We start from the raw sequence: 22,255 nt of genomic DNA on the forward strand, positions 1-22,255 counted from the left end.
GACGAACTGCAATTGCTCAGTCACAGACTGACAAAATACGAAGTCAAACGATTACAAACTAATATATTTCGATGCAAAATATCTTTGTGCACAAGTCTGTGAAATTTCAAAGCATTTGGTGAAATAGGTGGCCAGTAAAGTAATAAAAAGTGCACGTCCGCACTATATGGACATCGGGAGTTGATGCCATTTTTACGACGTCCGTGTAGTACGGACGTCGGGGTTATAAGGGTTAAGTGTAAATAAAGACTGGACAGACTGCATATAGAAACATTTTTCTTAATTTTTGACACAAAGTATGTTTTCTGAATTAACTTGAATTAATAAACAGGGAAAATGTGATCAAGGTAATTGGGAAGAACATTACTTATGATTATTTTAAAAGAAAAATTACAATTAACTTGGTAAAATTTGAAGTTTTTGTAGGTCTTTTTAGAAAAATGGCCTTTGAAGAAATTTAAACTGATGTTAAAACTATTAAAAGCCAAAGCATATTAAAGATTTTTCACACTTTATTTAGAAATAACATGATTTTATCTCTATGCAACTTTGCGTTAAGGAAAATATTGTAACATTTTCGGAAAGTAGCATAAAAGTTCAAATAATATATTTAATACAATTGTCAACTGTATTATATAATTCTGTAATTATTATTCAATATTTTCTGTAAATCAATAGATGGGTTTACACATTAATTTATTAATTTTCGAGTACAGTAAAACCAAATTCAAAACATTTATTTCACACTTTTATTTTATGATTTAATGTCTCAGTTAATTTGGAATTACTGTTTAGCGAAATAGGTAACACTAAAAAAATGAAGTAGATATTACCGGAAGTGCAAATTATTAATTTACTCCTCATTTATGTAAGAGAAAAATATCAAAACCAATTTAGATGTTTATATTGCTCTGTAGAGAACAAATACTATCAGTTCTTTGTTTGAAGTTTGTTTTTGACGCTGGAAGGGTTGTGAAGGAAACAGGATTTTTCCAGACATTTGCTATCGTCCATTTTGTATAACTTTTGTTGATATTTTTGTATCACTGAACGATAGTAAACGTCCGGAAAAATCTTGTTTCCTTCACAAATACTATCATCTCATAATAAATAACATAGTTTGGTTACAGTTAATATCTTCCGATAATGATGATCCAAAATTATTTTAAACTATTAGTTTATAAAAAAGCAAGAAACTGCTTTCTCAATGCAATGTTGAAATGAATAAAAAACGATAAATTATTGAAAATCAAATATAAAAACTTATTTTCCATCACTATTGCAGAACAATACTGACCCTCCCTCCTTGACCTTGTCCTCAGAGATAAGGATAGAGCCTCTCATGCCGTCGGCAGCCAGCGACGTCTCATTGCTGAAGTTGGCCTCATTCATGGTGATGTCCATCAGGAACGAGTAGCAGGTGTGGGCCTGGTTCATGTACAAGCGGTCATCTCCTCGCACGTTACGCCTGACTGGAGCGCACATAACAGAACTTAATCACTATATACTCATTTTACTCATCGATAAAGAAAGTAGATATTGACTGATTAATCAAATTGACCCTTTGACTAATAATCCCACAATGGTGCTTAACAGATTTTACAATAATGTTTCGTGATGAATAATCTCTCGTTTGAATACGAATACGATCTAGCGGAATAAATAAGGAACAGCTTCAAGTAGTTTTTTTGGTTCCCATTAGATCACAGATGTTTTTTTATTTATTTCTTTCAGACCCCATTGACACTACATGACGGTATTCAATCAGTTGTTCCAAGTAATGAGCTGATTCTATTTCTGTGTGTGGTAAAAAAAGGTTTTAACCTCACTTTTACGTTACCGGGATTGCAAAGTTCCGCTTTGTGTGTTCGACTGTTTTCGCGCTTTTCAGACCATAAATTATTTCTGAGGGGACTTGTGTACTGTTACCAACTTGTACCTAACCTGTACTTTAGTATGTTTTTGAGAAAATGCTGAATATTTTATCTCATACTCATATTTTGTAAATATAATCACTTTTGTGTATAATTAGATTAATTTCTGTATCGATATTAAAAAAATTTAAAAACATTTAATTTAGTGTTTTCTTTTAAAGACATCTATTGCAGTACACCCAAACCATCTAAAGAAAAAAATCAAAAATTAAAAAACTCACTTTTTAGGGCACTATTGCTAAAATTCCACCAGTCAAAAGGTTAATGAAATTGAGCAATTAAAATGATTAACGTACAATTTAAAAAGATCCATTATATTCATAAGGGACATATTATTCCTTATTTTAAGACAGGAATTTGTATATTGTTTGCCTAGTTCTGTAACAACAAAATACTTTTCAAAATTAATACCGTGAGGAAATAGGAAACTGAATACGTTTGTGGGAGGAAGGGTTAATTGTGAAGGAGGAGGAATTTCTATCTCTCACATTCTCTCTAACTCTAAATTGCAAGTAGATTCACATGATCCCTCTGCCACCTTCCAATGTTTTCTACTACTTTGCTCTCCCCAATCTACCTGCTCACTAATATTCTTTACATTTGGTTCTATTTGTACACATAATTTCTAGTTAAAAAAAACTAGTGACAGACGGAGTGGTTGTTAAAATCAGGAAAGAAGCATAGGTATATATATATATATATATAAGTCCCTTGACATTATTTATAATGTATCATTAAAGAATCTATACTCTTGGAAACTTGCAATATTTTATGCCATGCACATGTAGAATCAATATTTAGGTAAAAAAATTATTTTGTAGGGATCTCATAAAAAGGTAGAAGAGGTCTTCTAAACAAAATCTAACTGAGTTGAAAGGACATAAAGTAGTATATAGAGTGCATTATTTCTCCTGATACCATACTGTTTTTTTTTTTATGGAGGGAAAGAGCTTAAGTCTGCACAAAATCCTGAAAGGACCTTTGTGCCTCCCTTACTTAAGTTTTATACCCTCAGAATCTGAGGCTTTTACAGAAACCTACGAGATCTGAGGGCTCTTGCTCTCTGATGTCTTTTGAAGTAAGGAGATAAGCTTCTAGGAATTTTTTCTGGTTTTGCAAATGGCAGGACAGTTGAAATGCATCATTTTTATTTTCTTATACAAACCATATTCAATAAAATAGTGCAAAATATAAGGTATTTTCAAAAAGTAACATGAATTTTTATTTATGAAAAATATATTTATTTATTCGTCTACATTAATGTTGTCACTTTCAAAATAGTCCCCATTAGATATTATGCACTTGTAGCAGAGCTTCTTCCAATCCTTGAACTCGATCTTTGGGATAGTCTTTAGCTTTTTCAGCAATGCAGTTTTATGTCATCTATGCTTGTAAAATGACGGAGAATACGATGGGGCTGGGGCATTGTTACCATAAGCTTACTGTTTTTGGTAAAAAATTCAAAGCAATAAAGTGTGTGTAGGAGCATTTTCATGGTGATAAAGCCATGAATTGTTTTTACACAAATCCAGGTGTTTTTATTTATTGTTTCACACAAATGGCATTGAACTTGCAGGTAGTACATCTTTATTGACCGCTTGACCTTGTGGCAAGAATTCATAATGCACCATGCCATTAAAATCGAAGAAAACAGTGAGCATAACCTTCACATTTGACTGCACTTGTCGAGCCTTTATCGGTCTTGATGATCCAGAATGCCTCCAATGGGATGATTAAGTGTTAGTTTCAACATTATATCCGTATGTTTCGTCACCTGTTGTAACACATTTCAGTAATTCTGCATCGTCTTTCAATTCATTTATTGTTCACTCCTGTTTTTGTTCAAAATTTAACATTTTGGAACAAATTTTGCTATTATACGTTTCATTCTAAAACATTTGAACAAATTTCATGGTATGAGCCAACTGATATGCCAACATTATCAGCAACTTTTCTGATCGTAATACAGTGTTCGTTTATAACCATTTCTTCCACTTTTTTTACATTTTCATCACTTGTTGATGTGCTAAGGTGTCCAGAGTGTTCGTCATCTTCAATGTCTTCACAGCCATCTTTGAAACCTTTATAAACACTTGTTAACCCTTGTTTTACTCATAGCGGGCTTACCATAGGCCTTTGTAAACATTTGCCTCACTTTTCTACACTGTACTTAATTTTTAACGCTAAACTTGATATTAGTTCTTTGATCCATTTAAAAAAATAAAAATTGCTGAGTCCATAAAACAAAACTAACCTTAGCAGCTGCCCCCTGAAAAAGTAAACAATGAATACAGCTGGAAATGTTATTATACTTCATAAGCATGAGTACCAACATAATAAAAAAAATCTTGACAATCCGACTCTGCAAAACTTAAAAATTCTTGTTACTTTATTATCAAACTTCGTGTATAAAAAAATTAAGAAAATAATTATGGAGTTTATTGCCTTTAAAGTTTTACTTTTCAGTCGCATTATTATATTACATTATTTTTATCTAGAAAAATTTATAAATATGAAATCTGGTAAGTTTTTAATGCCTTTTCATATGGTATTATCAAAGAAACCTTAAAAATACTAAATGCCCTACAATTGGTTCAAATTTATAAAAAAAGTTTTTTTAGTAAAAAAGATTTAGAATATTTTTTAAATTTTTGGTACAACAATAATAGAATAAGATGTTTTATATTATTGCTATTATTGTTATTGCTAAAACAATGTCATAATCTACTGGATAGGTGTATAATAGTTTATTTTATAACTTATATTAAAAAACTGTAAAATTAAAGAATGCGGCCAGGCACTTCATGCATATGACTTTAGGAAATGGCCAGGGCACTTAAAGAGTTAATTAAATAATATGTGCATTGTGAAATAAGTTTGTAGCGCTTTACTAGCATCTCTCCACTTCCTTCACTACTATTACTCACTATGAATTAACACTGCCTGTTATGGAGCCTATTTTCTTCCACAAAACCGATGAATACTTGATTGATAAAACAATATACTTCATATTGATATTGTAAACTATCATTAGCTTTCTATATTAACTATTTATTTCTCTTACTCATGAGGTATATAAAATTATTGAACACACTTCAATTATTTTGATACAGAACTCTTATAACCATTAATAAAAGTTATTGTTGAGAGCTAATAATACGTATTGCGGAGAAAAAAGGGATTTATAATTATTGGTCTAGACACTCACTTTCTGCAGGTGTGAGATCCCTATAGAAGGGTTCCAAAGCCTTGAACAGTCTTTCTTCTTCCACAAATGGCAGCAACGCTACACCTTGCCAGGCGAACTTCTTTCCGTTCAGGTCAATTTTGAAATCTTCAGGATAAAAATCAATTATGGGCGAGTCCTGGGAAAGAAACCAGAGCACGGATTACTAATAAAAAAGAAACATAAGTTGGACGTAATAAAAAGACATTTTGAAGATAAAATAACACACTATCATACGTGTGATACTAAATCAATAAACGCAAATACAATTAGCTGCGCAGATAACTCACCGGGTCGCTCATCAGGTGGGCCCATGGCGCAGGCACGTGGGCGGAGCTCGCTGCCGGAAACACACCCATCAGCTGTTCCAGAGGCTTAAACTGTGCGGGCAGAAACATACATGTGAACTCATTGCTGAAACAAGCTGTGAAAGTCTGAATAAAGTTCTAGTAATACTAACAGGTTGAGTTCCCATTTCAAAGTCGGTGTCGAGACTGCCGATGTTGATAAAGTCCGAGGCGAAGGGAGCGTAGTGGTAGGGGAAGTACCACTTCCATGAGGGACAGCCCTGTAACATAAAACATACTTCAGTCAAGCTTCACAATTATTAGTTATTTTAAAAGTGATTTGCTACAGTATTCAAAATAATTAAAGAATTTGTAAACTCTTTGTTATGTTCTCGAATAAATCCAGAAGGAATCACTTCTGGCTGGTTTATACCTTCCAGTTGAACCTACCACTGGCCACAGCAAAAACCGACGCCACTTAAATCTGGGCAACCTTATGGATGTCCAGGAGCGGAACATCACTGACCGCAAATGTTGGGATTCTGGGGCGCAAGGGTAATTCGATAGGTCAAGTCTAATGCGGGAGATGACTGTTGAAGTTTGGTGAGACTTCAACTGATCAGGGGTTCTTGCTAGCCTCAACAAGGGTGTGCCACCCCCTGCCTGCTTTGACTGGAGAGGCTGGTTCAGAGCTGGCCTCCCCTTCTTCTGGGGAGACATTACTGAGATTAGTGCCCTAATTCTTCCTCATGAATCTCGATAGGAGGCGGTCCCTACCCTCTAACCTTACCCATCCTGAATATCCTGTCACTCCAGAAGCAGCGCTAAGGTCCTTATAGGACTAAGTGCAATTTATAAGCTTCTTGACCTAAGAGAACAACAAAAAAGTTCTCAAATTCACTCCTTCACATTATTTTTACATATTAATCATACAAGCAGTCCAACAAACATTACAGTCCTTTCTTTTCATTCTGACTTTCACACAACCTTTTACCATAATTTATTTCACACCTTGATGCCTCCCACTGTGTTTCTATGTTCACTATTACATTTCTTTATAATTTTCAAAACCATCATTTCAGATATGTAATAAATCAATTTTACTGTGCTCTCAAATACATATTCTAACCAGAAATAACCTGTAAAATTTTAACGGTTTCTTAAGCAAAGCAATTCTAACTAGGAGCACACCTGATAGTAATATTTGAGGACCCAGCAAAGGCCCTTGACGTACTCCAACGCCACCTTGTACCGGAAAGCCAGGTTGTCGGATCCCACGTCGAACTTGGACTCGTAGTATCGGTCCTTGAAACCGCTCTCCCACAGTCTCACCTCATCATTCACCCCCTCCTCCTCCTCGCTCCCCTCATCCACATCATCATGAGTTCTCTTCTGTCCCCGATTGCTCTGTAATAGGTTTTACAAACATCCGTGTTAAAAATAATCTTTTGCACTCTGAATCGTTAATACTGTAGTCAATGCCATCAGTAACAGCTAGCTGTTGCTTTGATGGAAGTCGTTAGAGAGTTACAAATGATGGTTTGTTATTAAAGTTAATGTACATGTGTGTCATTCGCTTGCAAAAACATTCACAGTATTTTTAATTTCATCTTGATATCTCCACAGCAATCTTTAAACCAAAGATGGCTTTTCACAACAAGGCTGAAATATCTCAATATCTATAAATATAAGAATTAACCCTGCAACTGGCTTTAAGCGATTATCGACGCATTAAATACAGTTTCAAAATGACACTAAGCTATTTTCGACGCTTTAACTATGTCGTAATATGATCTCTCACAGCAAGTCTATTTTTACTTTGTTTGAAGTAAAACATACGTAAATCTAAAGATAAAGATTCAAGGTTTCATATTATACCATAAAACGCTCTATAGTTAAGTTAAATCTTTCATTATAAAATTCTAAACTTGGATGTTCACATTTCCGATTGCCATTTGTTTGCGTAATTTCCGAACACGCTAAAATTACCGTATGTTTGTAAAAATTCCCTATCGTGAGTTTACGTTCTACACAATCGTAAGTGTCGTCATTGAAAACAGTGTATTCTTGGCTTTCAGAAACATCTTTTCAATAGCCAGTAGGAAAATTAATGTTTATAAAATAAGCGTTTGAAAAGCTCGTGTTTTGTAAAATCCCAAAATGCCTAATGCGTCGAAAATAGCTTCATTAAATTTTGTTATTTTTGTTACTTTATCGTTGTCTGGAAATAGTGAAAATCATATCAAAACAAAGAAGAAGAATTGCTCTAAGCAACAGTATAATAGACAACGAAGACTATGAACTAGTATTTTATTTTTGTTCTGTTGCGCAATCACCGACTCAACCAGTAGAGAAGAACAACGCATCGCATGGTTGCCATGTTGATTTCTTTGTTGTTATTACGCCATTGCCGGTATTAGTGTATTGCTTGCTATTTATTAGGATATTTTAGACATTTCGTTATTTAGCGTGTATAAATAAAAGTTTGTTTATTGTTTTTTTTTTTAATTAGTGAAGTGAAAAATGTAGAGGTTAGGTTAAGTTTTAGGGAATAGGTTGGATTTTTGTGAAACTGAAAATAAGCCTATGTTCACGTAGGTTCAGTGTTTTATAATTTTGTAGACAATTTAATTTTAATTAAAATTAAATTTTGATTTAAATTTATGCAAAGGTATTTATTATAAAAGTGAAAAAGTTTTTTTTTACTTTTTCTGAAGGTATTAGCGTTTTATTTCTATTACCATCGCTTGTTTTATTTTTTTAACAAAAAAATAATATAAATAAAAATACATTGTTGTACATTTTTGTAAACTTCAATAAACATACTATCTTTATAAATAATATTTGGATGAAAAGAAAATTGTTAGCTAAAAAAGTTAGGCATTTATTTCACAATTTTGACTTTTGTAAAAATAAAAAAAAAGTTTGTTGCCATATAAAAATATCTTATATAATGTAAACTTCTATAAATGTCATATTTTTCTCTTCTAAATATATTTATCTCTTAGAAAAAAATATTTGTTCATCCAATAGATTCCAAAATGTCAAAATGGTATACATAATAGTGCTATACAAACTTTTTTCAGATTTTGTAGTTTTTATAGATATATTGTTCAAAAGTACAAATAAACTTCTTTTACCTAAATATTTTTGTTGTAATTTGTAATTGAGGTATATAAGCAAACTTTTGTATATTTTAGAATTATTCTAAAAACTTTCATATTACCTGAGAGGGTGCTATACATTTTGAGAAAAATTTATTCTTTACTAATATTTTTACGTTAATCTGTAAAAAAATAAAAATACATTAAATGATTCAACCTTTAATATTTTTTTGGGAAACTGCATTTATTTCTAAAGACATTGATGTTTTTAAAATGTTTTTATCTTAAAAAATAGATGAGCAGTGATTAAAATACAAAATCCTTACAAAATCACCAAAAAGTGCCTGCCATTTTGGGAAAAATGATGGCCAGTTCCAGGGTTAAGTCAATACTTTGAACGTGTATTATTAGTCTCAATATATATACTTCACATATAAAAATTCAAAGGCTAATTTAAATATTGCATCACATAATTTAATAGACAACTGTAATTACACACACACAGCTACCATAATATGACAGACAGAACTGTTCAGATAATGAGCACTGTAATTACCACTCAATTCTGATGGATTAAGCCAATTTTTTGCCATTCATTAAATTATAATTTGCAGAAAATGTAAACAGTAAAACAATTACTGACTATTAGGTTATTATGTGGATATTTGCTACATTGGAATGTACATTCGGTCATAGAACTCTAAAGAGCTACGACATATACCATTCAAAGTAAAAGATGGTGCAATTATTTTCAATCAATTTTTATTTTTGGTTTTAACCTATTTGTGGAGACCACACATTCAATTAAATGGTATATGTATATTCATTTTTAACAGACCCTTTTATTTGGTGTTAAGCAATTTTCCATTAATAGGATGAATTGATATATAATCTCAATTAACCCTCCATCGGGCGCTAAACGGAGTTTTCCTCCGTGTATTTTTTATTATTAAAAATAGTACTACTTTTCTGATGTTGGCAGTCGTGTCCCGCAGTGTACTTCACGAGCATCTTTCGGGGAAGCGAAACAATAGCCTCCCGCTTATCTTTGTCAAAATCTGTCAGTATGAGGTCTACTTCCGTGCGAGACTGGACGCTTCCTCCGTGAGCGCCCGATGTCGTGTTTGTAGTCCTTGGACGAAATCTCCGTGAGCGCCTTATAGTGTTTAGTTTTTATGGAGTAATAATCCGTGTGCGCCTAAATGTCTAACGTGTGATGGTTTCTTTTTAAGTTTTACAATATATTTTATTTGAATTTTGTGAAATGGAGAATGAAGACGAGAGACTTGTCAGTACAGTACTCGTGTGCTATGGAACATTTCAGTACTATTTATGGAGTGAACATTGTCGTTATAAGAACCAGAAGGAAAATGTTTTGAAACTTTGTGTAGTGTTAAAAAATTTTTAGTAAAGAATAAATTTTGATTTTAGAATAATAATTGACATTACAATAATATCTCAAGAATTGAAGTAAGTTGTTTTTGTAAGAAGTTAAAAACTAAGTTAATTTCCATATATTATTACAGAAGGTTGAAAATGTTTACAATTAATTGCACTATTCCTTAAAATATATCATGTTGTTACTATACAATAACATTTTTTTATATTTCAAAATTCTTATTTGGAAAATTCATTACATAAGAGAGTAATTTTTATTTAAATTCTAAAAATGAATATATTACATTGCAATTAAATCAGTATGAATATTTAAACAAATAAAAACAGTTTAAACGACTATAATATCCATTATTCACTAATCTGGAGGAAACCTCCGTGAGCGCCTGATGGTGTTTCTAATTTTAAGCGCCCGATGGAGGGTTAACAAATTATTCATGATGAATTCAAATTCAAAACAACTTTATTGATATAATTTGTACAATTACATTTAAAATTATACAAATAAAGAATGGCATCAGTCATTTTATTTCAAATATTTTTATATGTGACCCATAAATTCTTCAAATGAATATAAAACTTTATTGGTTAAAAATATTTTAAGGTGTTTTTTAACAATAAATTATTTTCTATACTGAGTAAGTCTTTTGGAATTTTATTTATAAACTTAATTCCTGCCGAACTTGGTTTCTTATAATGAAATTCCAACGAGTGTTTATGTACTGCCAATTGGTTTCTATTTCGAGTAAAGTAGTCGTGACTTAACCCTAATCGAGGTAATTTGTAAACATTTGATCTGACTATCATTACTGTTTCAATTATATACATTCCATAAACGGTTAAAATTCCCAATTCAGAAAAATAATCTTTCACAGAATCCCGGTCCTTTAAATTTAGTATTATTCTAATAGCTTTTTTTTTGAAGTTGCAGAATGCTTTGCAGATTTTTATTACTAGTGGCCACATACAAAGCAACACCAAAGGTTATATGAGAATGTGTATGGGCATAGTAAATGGTTTTTTGCATTTTTATTGAGAAATATTTGGACAAGGATTTAAGACCAAATAATCCGAAAGAGATCTTTTTTTGCAAAACCAAAATGTGCTCATCCCAGGTAAGGTTCCCATCTAAAAGTAATCTTAGAAATTTGGTTTTTGATAACTAAGAAATTTTTACATTGCTATTGTTATATTTGGCATGGGTTTATTCCTATTTTGTGCAGAAAGAAATTAAATTGAACATAATAACTAATTGAGAAACATTAGAATATGCACTGTCACACTGACCTGGTTCGGTGGAGAGTTGTAACTACCTGCGGCCGACTGGGAGTGCATGTGCTGCACTCTCTGGTGATATGCCTCCTGCCTCGGCTGGTACATCGGGCCGACGTTCTGTCCTACCGGCTGCAACAACAACACCCTACTGTATACACCACAGTTTTAGCTTACGTAAAGAGACGGTGACGGTTACCACAAAGTAATTAAAATCAGAGTGAAAGATTTCGTAGGATTAGGTTAATTAACTTGATCTTTCAAGAAACCTAAGCAAGAATAAACAGTGATTACAAAATTACGAAAAAGTGTATTGAAGGTTAGTTCTAATAAGTAAAGAAAGAAGACAAGGTAAGGAACGGTACTCACTAACATGAGTCTAACGCAGCAGGGATCACTTCTGGCTGGTTTATACCTTCCAGTTGAACCTACCACTGGGCACAGCAAAAACCGATGTGTCAGTTCAATACGGGCAACCTCGTGGAAGTCCAGAAGCGGCACATCACTAACCGCAAATATTCAGATTCTGGGGTTCAAGGGCAATTTAATTTTGTACAGCTTAGTTTTTTTTTTTCAATTTACCGATAGTATTGATATTGTCTTTAATTGAAAACAAAACGTACTTAAACTGATAACATCTGGATTAGAGGTGTTTGGTATTGAGTTCTACAGCTTACAAAAGGAACTGATTGAAGATTCCTGAAAAATAAAAATTTAGGGAGACTATGTATTCAGGCTTGTCGGGAGGACATACAAGATAAATATTGAGGTCAGAATATATTCAATTAAATTTTAAGACTATTTTAGCAACCATTCAAGTCTTTTATACGATTTATTGTAACAAATCTTATAAAATGTTAACTGTTCCAAGGGTTTACTCAATTTATTAGCAGTAGTTATAAACAGTACAAATACAAACAAAAAGCTTTTCATTCAATTTCTGATATAAATGAGCAGTTTTTTTGCTATGAAATTTGAGTCTGATAGCCACATTAAGATTACACATCTATATTTATTAAACATTATATTGATATTAAAAAAATTTTAATCATTAAGATAAGACGACATAAGACGAGATTCTAAAATTAAAATAAATAAACAAAAGATGTTGAAATTCAAAATTCTGTTTACTATAGACTAAAGCGTTTTAATGATAAAAATGTCACCTGTGTCAAACCACACCAAACACATCCCCTTTGGTTGTGGGGTTTTTTTTGGGTTTTTTTCAATAATGTTGAGTAAAGTATTTTATTCTGGCAATATCAAGGAGTGAATAAATTTTAAAAAACAAAGCTGAGGCAAAAAAATTTGTTGGCTATTCATACAAACGCTAAAGCCTACCTTCATTAATGGACCAAATTAAAGTGTCCACTGTCGCTTTGAATTCCTTATGATGATAGGTTTTAAACTTTCGAGTATATACCACAACAAGTTTTTGCTTTACTATACAATAAAATATGTATTATTATTAAAGTGTCAAAGATTCAGTTTTGTATTGTATAATAATCAATCAAAAAGACATGTTAGTTGTTAGAACGACATAAAGTTCATTTAAATTATCAAGAGCGGTTTTCAATTGAACTGAAACGTAGAATTGAACAACCACTCACCTGTGGTGCCCATGGACCTTGGAAGTTGTGTCTCATGTTTTGCTGTTTCTCTCGACGCTTCCTCATCTTGTCCCGCTGCTTGAACATAAGCTCCGTCTGTTGTCGATTCTTGAAGATCTCATCCTCCACGTCACCCAGATCTGTCATAATCAGCTGTACACGGTCCAGCGTAACGTTGCCGCTGTCAGTGATAAACCCCTAGACAAACCAAACCTCTATGAAACTGCTGCTCTTTATTTGAAGTTTGTTTTTGACGATGGAAGGATTGTGAAGGAAACAGGATTTTTCCGGACATTTGCCATCGTTCAGTGATACAAAAATAAAATCAGTAACAGTAAGTTTCTAGATCTGCAATCTGATCTCTTCTTCAGGTAAATAACTGACCTAACACATAATTACGAACTAGGTTAAAATAAACAGATCATACCAGAGCGTTGTGACATGCATAAGTCAGGAATCACAGCCACCATGTTGTGTGTCAACTTCACTAACTCTAGAACATGCACTTGATAAAAAACTAAACACAAGACTAATTATTAAAACTGAACACAGAATACAGGTCACAATACGTCTGCATTCGTCGTGGGTCGGAAAAATCATGTTTCCTTCACAAACTGCTGTTGATATTGATCTGTATACAGTAAAACTTATTCCGAGTGATACAGTGGAAGTGAATAATTTTAAAATCAAATATGTAATAAAGTCAACTACTTTACTCTATCCTATGAGATTTGACAAAACTATCATCAATGTGCTATTGAGAAAGTTTAAATTGTGTGTGTTCATTCCCATGTGCGTACAATGTGTATAGTTTTATAAGGTTATAATGAGTTCAATGTTCTAGAGCTTTGCAGATGAACTTCTAAAAAATAATGTTGTCCAAGAGTTTCATACCGACACTTACGCTATAAAATAAACATTTTTAAACTATTCAATCTATCTACTAACAATCTATGACAAATCATCGAAGTAATATATTGGAACATCTTAAATTACATAAATACAAAAACTACACCAACCAAATGTTTACAAATATTTGACAGATTATGAGCCAAAAGCACTTAATGTAATCTATGCTAAAAATACCTCAATAGGCAAATAAATAGTTTCTATATGACGTGGAAGCATTTCTCTATCCTTATCTAAACCAATAAATAAATCCTTCTGGTGGGTTTACTGTTACGTAAACAGTAACATTATTAAACAAACACAAAAAAAGACAAAGATTTAACATGTCACACACCATAAACATTATAACGTTAACATGAAATCAACAAAGTCAAAAGCAGCAGAAACATTGTATGATATCGTACGGTCTCAAGAGTTATAATAATGTGCTGCTATTAATTTTGAAAGGCATTCAGCAGAAACCTTTAATTTAATTTTTGTATTTGATTCCATCCGTGAATTGGTCCCAAGGAATTTTCTTGAATTGTGAAAAAAATTATAGGTTTATGAGATTCATATGATTGAGGACCAAGGACGGTAGGCAGTAGTAGACATGTCAAAAATTACAAGAGCATCTAAAATTGAAGAAATTTCCATAAGAAATCTATTGATGGATAAACAGACTGAATTTAATGAAGAATCTTGGAGCATTGGAAAAAGGTTTAATTTACTATCACTGGTAAATAAATACCAGAAGGCCATCCGAAAGGCCTAGCAATAAAAAATAAATATTGCACAATTTGTATTTATTTAGCAGTAATAGTAAATTAGACAGAATTTAAGTCACATGTTCAAGTAAATTCTACATCACCATCAGCTGTTTTAAATATACCACCTGGTGTGAACAACAGCTGATGTTAAACATTGAATATACTATTATTTATTGATTTTACTGTTTTGTTTAGTTAAAATGTATAGACCACAAATTCATGTAATGGTATTTTTATATTTTCATCACACATAAAAATATGATTTTAAAAGAGATGTCAAATTATATCAATAAACATTGAGACTAATAATCATGCACATCTTGCAACTTAAATTTTAACAAAGCGTTAATAGAAAAAGAGATTATTTCATTTTTATAAGAGTAAGGAGATATGTAAAAACTATATATTAGTATTCACATTCATAAATAACTTTCAAATACTACAAGTGCTAGTTTATTTTTATCTATGAAATTTGGGTCTATTGCTTATGTAAGTGAAATAAAAATTACTTTTTACCAATTTTAGATTTTATTTTTATATTTTACAAATTATTACCTATAACCATAAACAAAACATTTTAAAAGAATGTTTAAGATCTTTTGGAATGATTAACTTTCCTTTGTAAACACAAAAAATATAAAAATATTACAGAAAACATTATATCCAACAGAGAGTTGCAGAAAATCTTTCAAAACTTTGGGAATCCTAACAGTGGTCTGTCTATACACACACGTACCAACAGGATTATTTTATTTTTTTTTTTTTTTTATTTAATATCTTTATTTATATTTTGCACATGAGTACAATAAATAGCGTCACTAAAAATAAGTTACTATAATAGTTATGAGTAAAATCATAATATTGTATAAAATTCTTCAAATGAATAAAAATGCCTTTTGAATTAAATACTTTTTTAACATTGATTTGAACTTCTTTATGTCTCGAACACTTGATATTATTTTTGGAATTGATTTTAAAAATTTTATTCCAGCATAAGAAGTTTTTTTTTTATAATACTCCAAATTATGCTTAGGTAATACTAATTCCTTCTTATTTCTAGTGTTATATGTATGATTTTCACAGTGACTCTTGAAAACTGGACTGATGAGTCTTAACATACATCACACATTCTAAAATGTAAAGGCTATGCACTGTTTAAAACATTTAGTTCAGTGAAATGATTTTTAACTGATTCTTCCTTATCAATTTTTAACATTATTCGCAGCACTTTTTTTTGCAAGATAAGAATTTTATTAAAAATTTTGATTTGTGGTTCCTCCATACACACCTATTTCCATATGCAATATGGATTGAATGTGGGCATGAAAGACCATCTTTAAAGCTGATAAGCTGCATAAATAAGACAGTCTTTTTAATTAGCATATATTCCAGAATTGATACGATTTATCACCTGTTCAATATGCAAATCCCAGCTAAGGTTGTTGTCTATGATTAGTCCTAGAAATTTTGTATTGCGAACTTGACCCAAACAGGAATCATTTAATAAGATATTGGGACTTGAGTGTTTTCTACTTTGTTTGGTACTGAAAGAAATAAAAGTTAGTTTTCTCCATATTTTAGAACTAATTTGTTTGTCAATGAAAATGTTTGTAATTTTGAAAGTTCCAAATACACCGTTATTTCTAATTCACTTCTGTTTTGGCAGAAATGATTAAGTTTTGAGTCATCTGCAAATAAACAGAGCTGGTTTTTTGTTATTTTCAAGAATACTAAGGCACTTTGGCATTTCCCTTATGTAACAAATAAATAATAAAGGACCCAAAATAGACCCTTGAGGTACTCCATTTCTTACTATTTTGGATGTTAGATTGAAATTTTTTGTAATTTGTTATTTTCTATGTGAGATATCTCAACATACTGTTTTCTATTGGAAAAGATATGTTTCAAACCATCTTAGATGGATGTTATTGATTCCTAAATTTTTCAATTTCTCGAGTAAAATGTCATGAGATATGCTATCAAAAGCTTTTTGACAGATCCATGAATATTCCTGTTTACATTTTCGTTTTTGTCAACTGATTCTATTATAGATTCAGTGAACTCTACCAATGCTGTTATAGTAGATTTATTTTTTCGAAATCCATGTTGTGCCTTGTCATAAAGATCATTTACCTCTAGATGTTTGACTAACCTATGATACATGGTTCTTTCAAAAATTTTTGAGATTGATGGTAAAATTGAAATTGGACGATAAATTTTTGAATATCTGTATTTGCTGAGCCTTTTTTGAAGACTGGGATAACCTTTGAAATTTTTAATTTGTCAGGAAATATGCCTGTAATGAGAGAAGAATTTATTAAATGCAATAATGGTTTACTTAAGGAATGTTTGACAAAATTTTATCAATTTCACTGGAACTCCATCATATCCACATAGACGATTTATTTTTGAGAGAGTCAAAAATTTGTATCAATTCTGTTTCAGTCAAGGGCGGGCATTGAAATTTTAATAAAGTGTTACCAGGTTTGTGATTGTCACATTTGTCATATTTTGGCTGTACTGAAGGAAGATCCTTCAACAGTGCATCTGTCACATTTATAAAATAATCATTAAAGGAGATTGCAATAAGAGATGGATCACTAATAGATGATTCTTTAGTGTTTTTAGTACAAAGATTGCCTTCACATTTACTTTTATTCTTTTTTGTTTCTTTATTTATAATTTGCCATGTTGTTTTACTAATATTTTTCTGTGTTTTTGATTTTGGTATCAAAATAATTTTTCTTACATTTAGTTAGTTTTGAATTGTATTGTTTAACTTTATTCTTAACTTCATTTTTTAAATTATCAGATTTTGTAAGCCTTGACAATTTACTAAGACAAATTATTTCATTTTTTTCATCCTTTAAATCTTGTGTAATCCAAGTGTGCTTTTTATTTTCTTTTTTAATTTGTGTAAGCGGAAAACAAAGATTAAAATAGTATCTGAAGATACTGTCAAAACAATCATATTTTTCATTGACTGTTGAGTAAAAGACTGGGAGCCAATCTTCTTTTTCCAATAAAGATTAAAAAGTACCATATTATTTAATGAAAATTGTCTTCCAACAAAAGTTAATGTTTTCCCAGTTTTTATTTGGGTTTGCAGAAGTTCGAGCAATTTGTGCATCATGGTCAGATAAGGCTGTTATAATTCCTGAAACTTTAACTTCATTTTTATTAATATTTGTCAAAAAATTATCTATACAGGATTTACATGTTGGTGTCACTCTAGTAGGAAAATCAATTAAGAAACTCATTCCATGGCGATTTAAAATGTTCTTAAGTTCCTTTGTCCTCTTTAGATTCATTTAACATGTTTTAATTTTAAAATCTCCTGTAATGATTAAATATTTGTCTTTTGCTACAAGAAATTCTATAAGAGAGTTTAATCTATCTAAAAATTCGTTATTGTTAAATTGAGGTGTTCTATAAACTACTGCTAATATAAAACTATACTTTTCTATCTTAAATTTAGCTAAACAACATTCAAATAATTTGTTCCTGACAAAGTTCAACAACAGTTGGAAAAACCAGCTGCCTCCCCCTTAAACCCTCCTTTGAGAGAATTGCTACACCTCCCTCCCGAAGTTGTAGTACGAGAATATTCTGATATTAAAATATAATTTTCTATGTTAAAGCGTTCAAGTTTGATTTTTTTGACATATTGTGTTCTGTTAACACAATTTATTTGAGGGTCTAATTCGGATAGTGTTATTTCTAAAGATTCAACACAAATCTGTAAATCCCTAATATTTTGGTGAAAAATTGTTATGCTTTTATTTTTGTATTTTTTGTTTAATTTATTTAAGTGGGGCTTTGGATCCGAGTTATTGGGGAGTTTAAAGGCAGGATTACAACCGAGGAGAAAATGTTCACAGTTATACTACAAGACGAGCCAAAGCCTACATCCTTCCAATTCACCACTCCACACAATACAGCGAGAAGCCATCATACATGGGACGCAAACTATACATACATACATACACTACCTGAGTCCATAAAGAACCTCAGCTCTACCAAACTCAAGAAACAACTGCGTGACTGGCTGATGGAACGACCACTTTACACACTGGAAGAATTCTTCACTACAACGAAAAACTCATAAGCAATGTAAAGCAAGACAAGAAAAATTCCTACTATGCAATTTTGACACAATCTTAACAAAATTGTAAATAAAGAATTTTTTACCTTGACTATTTAAAACATTTGGTTTGTACAATATAAAAAAAGCTGTAACTTACCAGAAAATATATACGACCTTTGGAACAGTTGGTGCGATTTTTAATAAGACCCCAAAAGGTTAAGTAGTGATTTGCTCATATATCTTAAATACATATTATGTTTATAAAATTTGATTTCATACACATGCGGACATGCATACATGCATGGAATGATATTTTAAGGATAACAGGATTTTGGACATTTACTATTATTATACAGTACAAAAATTGAAACAACAAAATGCAATGTTTCAAATTAGTGTTGTTTTAGTTTTTGTAATACATAACGATGGTACGTGTCCGAAATCCTCTTATCAATACAAATCATCCACCGTCAGTAAGGTTCTACAAAGATTACGGAGATTTGCTTAAATGAACACAGCGTAAGAGATGAGTAAGGATGTTACCCCAGTTTTCGTGACGGTCTTCTTGTACAGGTTAACGAGCCGGTCAATGGCACCTTCCCGGATTTCCAACGACGGCAGGTGAGGCAGAAAATCATTGCCAACAAAGAAGCACATAAAGACCCAGTCGTCAACGGCTCGCTCAAAGTCATATTCAAACGGCAGTCCTGGCATCTCTAGCTCCCTCTCCAGATATTCTCTGAGCACGTTGAGTCTCACGAAGATAAACTGTTGCTCCTCACCCATCGTGATCGGTTTTCCTGGGTCACTCACCTCGTTTGTCAGGCCGATGCAGTCCTTCATTTCATGGCCTGAACAGTGTAATAAATTACTAATTAAACATAGCATTCAACATTCAAAATAAACATTTCCAAACTTCAATCTAATTTTTAACATCATATGGACTTCTGCATATCCCATTAGTTCATAATATACAAATTTTGTTTACATCAAAAAATTGTTTTAGTTACTCTTATTGTACAAGTATGCCTACAACAAAGCAACTATATAATCAATAATCTATATTATAGCATGATACGAGTTGCCTCTAAAACTACAAGACATATTCTGATAACATATATCCTAGTTTACAATTCTATCTACAAAAAAAGGGGCAATCACATGATCTTCCATCAAACCTCACCAAACATCAATTTTGAGACAGTCACATTCATACTGAACTGAATAACATCATATGGTGACTCTGTCCCTCAAACTTTGCAGTTATTCCAGTTATCTGCTTTGAATATATCAAACACAGATCTGTTCAACAGTAGCTTCAAAAATGTTTGATCTACTTTGCAATTTTTTTTAACACTGCCGGTTTCTTTAACCCTCCCACGCCATAGACGGATATATTAGAATGATAGACTCTGACTGAAACGCCAAATACAGTTATATCTGATATTATAGATAATGTCTCTTGGAGAGGTTTTTAGTTCACAAAAGGCCTTCGAAATGCTCGGTGCATGCTCTTGCTTATCATGGTAACCAAGGAAGTATTTGTAAACGACCTTCACTCTGCGGCAAAGGGGCGAGAGCGCCCTTTGTCTAACTTCGACCACCTGCTTATCAGTTCTGCATCTCCTACAGAGCCATAACCAAACATATCCGTGGCATGTATTACTGCTTTGTGTTGTTATGAGTGTGTGTCTACTACGTATCTCGTTATTATTCTTCATCGCTTGGTAGTGTTGTGATTAGATTGAAATATTTAACTAGTTTTATAGTAAAATGTAATTTAATGTTGAAACTTAGTTAAAATAAACAGTTCAATTTAATTATTTAAAAATAACATGTAAAGAAGCAATTCAAGTATAACAGAGCGTCAGAGGTTTTTAAATATTTTTACAAATTTTTAAAGTAATTGAAGTTAGGGACATATCACGTAATAAGATGTGGTTGTTGTAGTGTGTTTGCCACAAATTTGAATATAAGCAGGGTCTTAAGTTATTCATTAGAACAAGTCTTTAAAAAAATAGAAACCACAAGTTTAATTATGGAAAATGATTAATCCTTCCCACCCGTAGCCAAGGCAGTATTTACAAACTACCTTCACTTGGTAGTGACGCCACCTGCTAGTCAGTTCTGCGTCTTCCTTGCATCTATCCTTGCATATGCATATACATAATTACAAACTAGGTTAAAATAAAAAAATCATACTGAAAATGATTCAATGCGTGTCCAAAGAGCTTATTTTTCTGAAAATGTTGTCTCCAATATTTAAAAAACACACAAATCGCTGAACAATTTAATGGTTTGGTTAAAATGTGAGACATTTTTTAAAAAGATGGGGTATCTGATTAGCCTACCTTCTTGACCACAGATGTCACATGTCTTCGGCTTGTTGGGCTTGAACTCCTCCCTGATGATGGTAAAGTTGGGCTCATGGGTAGCCAGGCCCAACATGATCAGGTCAGCATCAGCCCCACACAAACAGTGCTGAGTGTTGGGGTCGTGATCGGGTTGGGCTGCAAGGAAAACAACAATTAGAATTTTAAACCCAGTTTTTCAAATTTTAATTTTATTCACAGATCTGAAAATAAACCTACCAATATGGCATCACGTATTATAAAATTGTTTGAAAATAAACCTACTCGCTTTAAGCATGATAAAGACTTTCTTGCACTAAGAAGTTGATTTTTCATCATTACTCTAAAAGAAATATAAATAATATCATCACATGATTGCAGCAGTGCTTAAATGAAAATTATTCTAAATAAACAACAGTAACAAAATTCCATTTACATTATTAAAACATTGACCAATTCTAACAAGGGTTTTTTTAGATGTACAAGATTTGTCCAAAAAGTATCTGAACTCCCTTTGATGGCAGATTATAACGCAACCGACTATCTCAGATCAATTATGGGTTTCCTACCGAAACCACCACCAGGCATTCTCTGAGCTCCGCCCAGTCCATAGTCACAGTGTACTGTTTACATGTGCCAGCATTGCATTCCAATGTGACTCAAGTCTTAAAAAGTAGTTTGCAGGAACTTGGCCGTTCTGCTTCAGAGATTATCTCTATGATAAAAAACCCGTTTGATAACGAGTTTATAGATGATCTTCAGATAAAAAAATAATGTTTTAGCAATTCAAGATGGCCATGTTTCAGTGGAGAGTGACCCGCGATCCTGCAATTTCCTGAAATTTAGAAGCAATTTTTCATTTCCAAATCTTAATATAACATTTTATGAACTGCAGATTTTGAGATGTCAAGATCTTTCTCCAACTCCCATACAGTTAATTGACAGTTTTTGTTTACAGTATTGCAGAACTAACCTGCTCTCAATGTATACAAGACTTCTGGACATTGTACTTCAGCCAGGTCACAGGTCAATCTAACTCAAATGAGGCTATTTTTGTATTGTCTAAACCACTCTTTTATCTGAGTATCATCCATACAAAAGGTTATCAACAAAAGGTTATTGTATCAAAGGGATTATCTATGAAACAGAAAGGCCAAGTATATGGCAAAACTTCATGCTAAATCTTAGCTCAATAATAGTGAATGTGACACGAGGACATGTAATAACATAAAAAAAACAGAGCACTGTGACTTCTGGTGGCAGTCTCAGATGGATCCCCATTCTACCATCATAAACATAACTGATCCGAGACAGTCTGATGTGTAATGACA

At 32.1% G+C, this 22,255-nt stretch overlaps 1 protein-coding gene across 1 annotated transcript in view; it reads right to left on the reverse strand.

Annotated features, from left to right (window-relative positions):
- Positions 1-22,255, reverse strand: part of LOC124353206 (5'-3' exoribonuclease 2 homolog) — a 70,157-nt gene that overhangs the window by 39,670 nt on the left and 8,232 nt on the right. The window contains exons 6-14 of the mRNA XM_046803101.1: positions 20,925-21,083; positions 19,117-19,424; positions 12,829-13,026; positions 11,234-11,350; positions 6,639-6,854; positions 5,621-5,728; positions 5,451-5,540; positions 5,143-5,299; positions 1,298-1,472 (exon numbers count right to left, since the gene is read on the reverse strand). Of these exons, the coding sequence (XP_046659057.1) occupies positions 1,298-1,472; positions 5,143-5,299; positions 5,451-5,540; positions 5,621-5,728; positions 6,639-6,854; positions 11,234-11,350; positions 12,829-13,026; positions 19,117-19,424; positions 20,925-21,083 (1,528 nt within the window). The remainder of the gene's footprint in view (positions 1-1,297; positions 1,473-5,142; positions 5,300-5,450; positions 5,541-5,620; positions 5,729-6,638; positions 6,855-11,233; positions 11,351-12,828; positions 13,027-19,116; positions 19,425-20,924; positions 21,084-22,255) is intronic.

The sequence above is a fragment of the Homalodisca vitripennis genome, chromosome 1, assembly GCF_021130785.1.
Source record: "Homalodisca vitripennis isolate AUS2020 chromosome 1, UT_GWSS_2.1, whole genome shotgun sequence".
NCBI classification, from domain to species: domain Eukaryota; kingdom Metazoa; phylum Arthropoda; class Insecta; order Hemiptera; family Cicadellidae; genus Homalodisca; species Homalodisca vitripennis.